This window comes from Papaver somniferum, chromosome 10, assembly GCF_003573695.1.
Source record: "Papaver somniferum cultivar HN1 chromosome 10, ASM357369v1, whole genome shotgun sequence".
Lineage (NCBI taxonomy): Eukaryota > Viridiplantae > Streptophyta > Magnoliopsida > Ranunculales > Papaveraceae > Papaver > Papaver somniferum.
In genome coordinates this window covers 98,435,078-98,443,684 of record NC_039367.1, presented here as the reverse complement: position 1 = coordinate 98,443,684, position 8,607 = coordinate 98,435,078, and the positions used below count along the sequence as shown (strand labels likewise).

Below are 8,607 nucleotides of genomic sequence, written 5' to 3'. Positions count from 1 at the left end.
GATTACAAGGAATAAATTAATACACAAAAGAAAACCAACTACATAGGCTATTTGCTAGATAAAATTAACAGATTCTATAATATTCCACATTTGGTTGCTCTACTCTTGCTAGAAAATTAGGTCTTCCACCATAGACTTGTCTTTGCCTTGCTGCCAATCTAGCACCTTTTTTTGCTGTTGCGTTTGCTGCAAAATTTGTTTCCCTGTAGCTGTGTAAGAATTTGATAGACTGAATGTGTCTCATTGCCATTTTCACAAACCATGGCATCTTATTGTTTTCAAATTCAGTTATGACTGTTTTGGAATCTCATTCTGCACCTCCCATTCTGAACAGGTAGAGTGTAATGTGCTATAAGTTGAATGAGATCTTTTAAAATTGCACAGGCTTCAAAGGATCTTATTGTTTTCACAAACCATGGCATCTTGTCTTAACCCTCTACCCATTGAAAAGAAATCATTTGGTCCTCCATTTATCATGACTGAAATTCTTGCAGACTCAAAAAGAATGCCTAGCCATTCACACCATGTATCTGATAATCCATACTTCTTTAGAACTTGAAAAAGAAACTTCCAGCTCACAGAATCATAAGCTTGAGATATATCCAGTTTGAGACCGATATTGCCATTTCTTCTTTTCTTTTTCATTTCATTGACCATTTCAGAAGCTAAAATAATTTGATCTTATATGTTTCTTCCTTTGATGTATGCTGCTTGGTGAGGAGAAATTAGCTTATGCATGAGACTTGACATTCTTGATGTAATGATTTTAGTAAAGATTTTGAAGCTTACATTGCTTAGACCAATTGGCCTATATTGCTGAGGAGATCTTGCACCTTCAACTTTTGGAAGCAGCACAAGAAAATTAGAGTTTAAACCTTTTGGAATAAATCTTCTTTTCCAGCAAAATTGAACTGCATTGACCACATCATCCTGAATTATCTTCCAACATGCCCTGTAAAAGCTACCTGAAAAGCCATCTGGACCTGGAGAGCTATCTGGATCCATTTTAAAAATAATTTGTTTAATTTCTTCCATAGATGGGACATCATCCAACATAGCTTGATCATCTGTTGTTATTAATTTTGGAATTACTTCAAGCAATGCTTCTGAAATATTTACTTCCTTGAACTTGAATTTTTCTTCAAAAAATTTTATAAGCACTTCTGCTATTTTACCTTGATCTGTAATGATTTCATTGCTACTATTCTCCAATTCACAGATTGAGTTTCTTGCTTGCCTTACTTTGAGCTTGGCATGAAAGAACTTAGTGTTTGCCGACCCTTCTTTAACCCATTTGGTTCTAGCTTTAAGTTTGAGCATTGTACTTAACTGCACTTCTTTTGTATTTAACTTATTTTCAGCTTTTACTAAATTGTCCAATAGCTTCTCATTAAATGGATTGTCATCAGATAACTTCATTGCTTCTTGAATTAACTTCTTTTGTAGCTTCCTTGATTTGTTCATTTACATTTCCAAACACTTTCCAGTTCCATTCCACTAACACCTTTTTTAACTTTTTTAGTTTGCTCTAGAACACAAAAGCTGGATCCCCTTCTACCTATTCAGACCAACATTTAGTAACAACTTCCATAAAGTTGGGATGATCAACCAAATTTTTTGAAACTTTTGTGGGACATTTTTTGGTTTAGGACAGCTTACACAACCACCTAAAAGAGGAAAATGATCAGAAGCTATTCTCAAACCAACTTTATAACTCTAACCAGCATGCTTTTGAATCCACAAATTATTAATTACTGCCCTGTCAAGATTGCATAAAATTCTTTTAGCATCATGCTGACAGTTAGACCAACTATATTCACAACCAGATTTTGAAGCTTGCTGTAATTCACATTTGTCAAGATAATTATTGAATTCAAGCACATTTCTTGTATTAGGAGCTTTCCCTCCATATTTTTCTTCTGCAGTTAGGAATGCATTAAAATCACCAATAGCTAACCAACGAAGATTGAACCCACTTATTACCTCCATTTCGGACCATAAATTTTTTTTCTTCGCACTGCACCAACATGAGCATGAACTCCAGATACCAGATTGCCTCCAATGTTGACTGTGATCATTTGAGTTGACATTGAAACCACAGTTGGTGTAGGAAGATGTTTATTCTAAAATAACCAAATGTTTCCTTTCTTATTTAACAGTGAACTATGAATTACCATGTTCTGCATCCTAGGTAAATTCAACTTATTGCAAAATGCTGCATTGCAACTTATTTTAGGTTCTGCTATAAAAACTACTGAAGGTTGAAATTGATTTATTAAAGACCTTAATTTTTCTTGAACCCTAGGTCTTCTCAGGCCCCTGAGGTTCCAGAATAATACTCTCATTGTAAGGATTGGAGGTCCCTAGTACCTCATTTTCCTTGATTCTTCCTGAAATTATATTTGTTGTTAACTTGCTGAGATTTTATCTTAGTTGGAGCTTCCTTTTGTTCCATTTCTGGAGTAGGCTTTGTACCTGAAGGTGAAGGTTTTTGAATTATTTTTAACCAAGTTGTTGTTGGAATTCTTTCCTCTGAAATTGACCCATCTTTGCCATTAATAAAGTTGATAACACTCTTTTCAACTGCATTATCCTCAGCTATTTGTTGTATTATTGCTGGAGATAAATTTCCATTCCCTTCACTTACATGAATATCTACTTCCTCCTCTGTCACAGTATTAAGAGACTCAAATTTACCAGAAGATAGATTAACAGATGCATTTGGTTGTTGAGGAATTAAAATATGCTAACTGATTTCTGGTACTGGAGTAAAACAAATAGCAAATTTGACTTGTTCTTGTTGAGCTTTTGTTCTGGGTGATGGATTGCCATTTGAATTTTTTCCTTTATCTTTTACCTTCTCAGGAGAAATTGGCTTGAGATTAGTTGTTGCAGTTCTATGTTTTTCTTGACTTGTACCTACTTCTGCTTCAATTGATGACTTCACTCTGCATTCAGCTTGTAAATGACCAACAATCTTACAATGGTGGCAAAATTTTGGTAGCTTTGTTAGAAGTACACTTTGCATAAAACCTCCAAACTTAGTTTTAATCCAAAGTTTATGTGGAATTTTCTTTGCTAAGTCAATTTTTATAAGTACTCTTGCATATAAACCATTTTCAAAATTTAGAGTAGCTTCATCTACCTTTACTGGTTCTCCCAAAGCTTTACTGATTGTAAATAGAGTCTGCTCATCCCAATACTCTAAGCTCAGTCCAGGATAATGAACCCAAACCATTGCTGAAGATGTTCGATGTAATTCTGGGTGAAAATCTGGTATCCAATTTCGAATCCATAATGTTTGATTATAAACTTCCCTCCCACAATCCCACTTTGATATAACTTTGAGCTCCTTCATTATCAAGTTTAATGGTGAAGAAACCCTTCCCCAATGGAATAATTTTGCATTGACCTACCAATTTCCATTGTATTTCATATTTGATACAACATCAGAAAATTTCATTCGAAGCAAATCTAGACGAACAATTAATGAAAATTTCCATACAACACATCTTTCATCAGTTCCATTTACTAGATCGATTGATGGACTTTCTTCAACAGAGTTATTAAGGTCCACCACAGATGTATCCATTTCTAAATTTTGATGAGTTTCCATAAAATTTAAGATAAGATTTCAACTAATAGTAAAACAATCAACTAGAATCAATAAACACCAATCATTTGATGTTTTCAGTTTAAATTTCACCTGAATTAACGACGAAGATCTATAAGTCAATGCTGGAAAATGATGAGAAAGAAGAACGAGTTGATCGCCCGATTTGCAGAGCGTGACTCGGCCGATTCACTTTCCTGATCACTATGACAAAGACCGATTGTTACTATTGCACAATAGTTAATTAGTAAACCGTTATTTTTAGTTTTCTTCTGTACAAGCCTCGTTTTGTAGTCTCACAGAGAAGGAAAGAAATTCAAAATGAGGTTTTCAACTAAACTATAAGATTTTACATTAAGAACCATACTGATCTGGATAATTGGTATACATGTACTTTCCATGTTTAAAATGGGGGTCATAGCAGCTGGATGAAAAGAAGCATGAATAGCCTCATAAACCGTGATGCGATCATGTTATATATAGTAGCATCAAATTTTGTACAGCAGTTCCTGCATATATTTGACCTTCTTTTTGAGGTTATCAACTTATCTTGCATATAATAGGGATCCATCAGAGGCAGTCGCAACTGAATGAGAGGAGTTGGCATTGAATCGATAGCGCTGATCTTCACTAATATCATTCAGCTCCATCGTTTTCTCATCCATAAAAGGTGGATTTGTAGGTAACGGAAGCAGCTCATCTTTTTGTAAAAGCATATGTAGGATTGCTGACATTGACGGTCGCAACGAAGGTACTTCTTGTGAGCACAAAAGTGCCACTTGCACGACCCTCAATATACCCTCTTTGATTTCTTTTTTGTTATCATAGGCGTGCATTGTCAATTTTGGATCTATTATTTCCTCCACTCTTCCCAGCTGGAAATGCTTCCAAACCTGTCGCCAAAAAAGTTTTAATAAAAAAAAGTAGAACCGATTTTTTGTTTGTCAGAACACTTCAAAGTTCAAACACATGGCGCATGGACAGTGATGTATTTATTGTTTTTGAAACAGATGAGGAACTTACAGTTGTAACGAGGCTGTCAGAGTAGTCGGAAGTTTTGCCTCTGGTATTCTGCCTTCCAGTAATAATCTCTATCAAGAGCACCCCAAAGCTATACACATCTGCCTTTTCTGTTAACTGCCCATGCGCTAGGTACTCTGGTGCCATATACCCACTGCAAATTCATAAGCACAACATATACGCACCCTAAAGATCCTTTTCTTATGTGACCTCATATGAAAAAAAAAAATAGTTCCCTTTCTAGTTAGTACCCTTTATAATGTACTAAAAAAAAAATTGTTGCCTTTCTCTTTCTCTAGAATTTAAAGCTCAGTGAACATGTGGCTCTTACAGGGTTCCTACGATGGCAGTACTTATGTGGCTTTTATCTTCTTGGAAAGATCTTGCTAATCCAAAATCAGCAATTTTAGCTCGGAGCTTCGAATCCAACAAGATGTTGCTGCATTTTATATCTCTGTGTATGATCCTAATCTTTGCATTCTCATGAAGGTATACCAATCCTTCTGCTGTCCCAGTTATTATGTCAAATCTCTTTTCCCAGTTCAGTGTCATTCCTCTAATTCATTTCAAATAAACATAACAAAAAGTAAGAGCTCAAGGTCTCGTAAGAAACCAAGTCTACTGAGAATCTAATAAACGGATTCAGCAAGCAGCGACAGTAGCATATTTACTAATGTCGATGATTATTACGCGAAAGAATTTAACTACCGAAGATAAAACGATCAAGACTCTTGTTTGGGAGGAATTCATAGACAAGAAGGCTTTCTGGTCCTGAACAGCTGCAACCCAACAATCTCACAAGATTCTTATGTTCTACACAACTAATAATGTTAACTTCGTTGTAGAAATCTGCTGCTCTGTGTTTATTGTTAAAGAGAAGTCTCTTCACTGCTATCTCTCTTCCATCACCCAGAACTCCCTGTCACAAAAGCAAGTAGATTAAAAATACAGACTAATATTAAGATAACTTGATTAAAAGAATGGTCTTCCACTTGATCTTCGAAGCAGCTCAAATATAAAAGTCATTAGGGTCAAGGACGAGAAGCCTACTTTATTTGATGTAAATATCTTGAACATAAAGGAATCTTACCTTGTAAACAGTACCAAATCCTCCCTGCCCAAGTTTGTTGGCATTGTCGAAAGAGCCAGTAGCCTTCTCAAGGGTAGAGTACTTGAAATTCAGGCTACTGTTCACAAGACTTTTCACCATTTTAGCGGTATCATCTGAACCTGAAAAGCAAACAAAAAGAAGGAATAAATCATAGAAACTAATTGGAGTTAATCTTTTCTAAGCATGTTTAGAAATTGCTTAATGTGTACCTCGTCGTTTCCTTTGTATTCTTCTTCTCCTCCAAATGTACATTCCGACGACTACCCCTACCCCCACAACAGCCAACGAACTCAAAATCGAGATCACCAACACTCCTGGGCTTACTGCAAAGTCATCAGTAGATATCCAAAGTCATGTCAAGAGTGCAGTTTGGTTTTATGACATCATATCCCCTTAATTAATACAATGTGGAAACATTAACTACTTGTATAGTACCTTTCAAGCTTTCAGTTGTTTGTTCCTTGTTAAGGAAATCTATGTCTGAATACCTCATAAAGCATCCCGTCTTAAGTGCTCGTCCTTCTGACCAAGGCATACATCCCACCGTTAAGGCTGATGCTTCCTGCAGACATGCTTTGCATGAGCTAGCATTAAGAATTTTCCAGCAATCCGCAAGAACATGAACTGACTCATTTCTTGAAGACAATCCTTTCACTTCAGCCTTTGCATAACCACCATCTCGTATTGCAGCAGCAGTAGTATCAAGCACAGCCTTCGTCGCCAAATCCTGGAAATTTTGTCCCTTTTGAGTAGAATTCCCACAAACAGCCTTATCATTAGGACCCGTAAATTCGTCAAAGAAACTATAATTTTCTGCCCGCATAAAGCAGCCGTCAAGGAAGACCCTTCCTCCGTTATATGGGTAACACTGTGGGAGAACAGTACGTGCTTCTGCATAGCATAGCGTACAATCAAGCGATGATAAGTCACCATAACATTGACCATATCCATAGTTACCATCAGGTCCTGTGCCAACAATAGCTTGTCCGTAGCCTTTTGTTTTGATTTGATCACTGATATTCGCCATTGCAGCAATGAAGTTGGGGACATATATGGTAGTGTTATGTTCTAGTTGTGTCTCGCATCTGATTTCGACTGTTTCTGGTCTCGGTTTACTTAATGTAGTTTCTACTAATAGAGATATTATAAATAGCAAAGCAAAAAACAACCGTGCCATCTTTTCAATATACTTCCTGGGTTTCGACTTCCTTTCCTGTTTGAAATATGATCAAGTAAAGGATGTTATCTCTGTAAATTGTTATATCTAGTAGACAAAAGAGAACTCAAATTATATGGACAGTAATTCTCAAGCAAGTAAGGTGTGCTTAAGGCCATTCTACCATAGGGTTGCTCTCCATATTTCACCACTGAGGGGTCTCTTAAACGACTGCTACCTCCAAAGGGTGAGTGAACTAATCGAGTTAAGTCGACAGACATATTTTTGGACAAAGATAAAAAAGAGGATAAAGTATGGATTGTTGTCAATATAAGCACGACTAGTTATGAAGTATGAAAGGAATAATTTTGGTCTCTTTGTAGTTTTGAGTGGAGTTGGTGAGGATATGTTGACACTTGAACAAAATGTGCATCTAGTTAAGCGTTGATGGAAGCAGGTGAGCATTTAGACATTTTGTGGAGAGAGAGAGAGAGAGATGTGATTTTTGCTTTTTATACCTTACAATATTAAGATAAGTCTTGAAAAACTTGAATCCCTTTCTACAAACATCTTCTGTCTTCATTTCCAGGATCTAAAGAATAATACTCGTTTCACGTTTCTAGAAGTTTAACACTCCAGGGGTACTACATGTACATTGCCTGCCATCCAATTTCAACTGTCTCTACCAAACAAAACCAATTTTTTCTTTTCTTTTTTCTTTTTGTTTAAGGCTGGCATCAGCATGGGGTACTAGCTAGCATGAGAATTGAGAAGGATACAAGAAGGTATTATGTTAGCAGGTTATAAGTAGAGTTATAAATTTCACCAGCATTTTTGGTGTCTACCTATATTTTCTTATTTATAAACGTGCTGACGAAAGTAAAATCTCCAGTCAGTACGATTACCTACATTACCGTTTCTGTTTAACTCAGTTATAAATTATGGAATCCAACTGATAAGAAATTAGGGTTTATATCGAGACAAAGATTAGATGGCGGGCTGCTTATTAAGTTGATCATCAAGAAACACAACATCTTTAAATGAATCAAGCTACTGAATAACAATACTCAAACAAATCTTGCGCATATCTTGAGATGAAACTAAATTTAAAGAATAACAAGATTGACATAGTTATAAACCGGAAAGAGTACAGATTATAATAAGTACCTGCTGGGCAATCGATAAACTGATTAATCAAGGATGAGTTCATCGCCGGAGAGATATAATTTGAGTATAGTGCTTCTTCATCAGCAGAAAAATAGAATGATTTGTGTGCTCACTCATCACACCCACCCATATCTCCAATTCTGCAAAATATAAACATATAAGAAAGAAAGAAAGAAAGAGAGAGAGAGAGAGAGAGAGAGAGAGAGGAACTTGTATCTCTGTCTTCTTTTATTCAACGAAGAAGGAAAATTGGAAAGAAATAAAGTCTTCTTTCATGTTATAAAATTCAACAACCATTACTCTTTTTTGTTATAACTTGACTTGGTTCGTTGACAAAAAAACATTGCCACAACGAAAAAGGAAATGTACATTAAAAGTAAAACCGCGTGATTGGACTTTTGGACTGTTAAAATAAAAAAGTAATAATGTCGTATTAGCGACTCTCCCGATCATACACGGTATTATATATTCTCGTTTGCATACTTATAAGATCAAGTCCAATGGGATACAGTAGTAACAGTACACCACTAAAATGGATGA

The 8,607-nt window shown here is 35.9% G+C and overlaps 1 protein-coding gene across 1 annotated transcript; it reads right to left on the bottom strand.

The window, feature by feature from the left end:
* Window positions 1-3,842: 3,842 nt before the first annotated feature.
* Window positions 3,843-8,317, bottom strand: LOC113318586 (cysteine-rich receptor-like protein kinase 2). The gene is made up of 9 exons (XM_026566771.1): window positions 8,065-8,317; window positions 6,180-6,962; window positions 5,954-6,067; window positions 5,724-5,863; window positions 5,339-5,552; window positions 5,256-5,262; window positions 4,965-5,189; window positions 4,637-4,787; window positions 3,843-4,506 (listed from the first exon to the last, which is right to left on the bottom strand). The coding sequence occupies exons 1-9, from the start codon at window positions 8,108-8,110 to the stop codon at window positions 4,159-4,161; spliced, it is 2,028 nt and encodes a 675-aa protein (XP_026422556.1). The 5' UTR covers window positions 8,111-8,317; the 3' UTR covers window positions 3,843-4,158.
* Between the last annotated feature and the right edge of the window lie 290 nt (window positions 8,318-8,607).

Bases quoted from the DNA above. Each gene is read 5' to 3' on its own strand.
- LOC113318586 (XM_026566771.1), bottom strand. From the start codon at position 8,110: ATGAACTCATCCTTGATTAATCAGTTTATCGATTGCCCAGCAGGTA. The intron at 4,788-4,964 runs GTAAGAGCCACA...ATGAATTTGCAG, and splicing joins ACTGCCATCGTAGGAACCCT to TGGGTATATGGCACCAGAGT. The intron at 4,507-4,636 runs GTAAGTTCCTCA...TTTTGGCGACAG, and splicing joins CTGACAGCCTCGTTACAACT to GTTTGGAAGCATTTCCAGCT.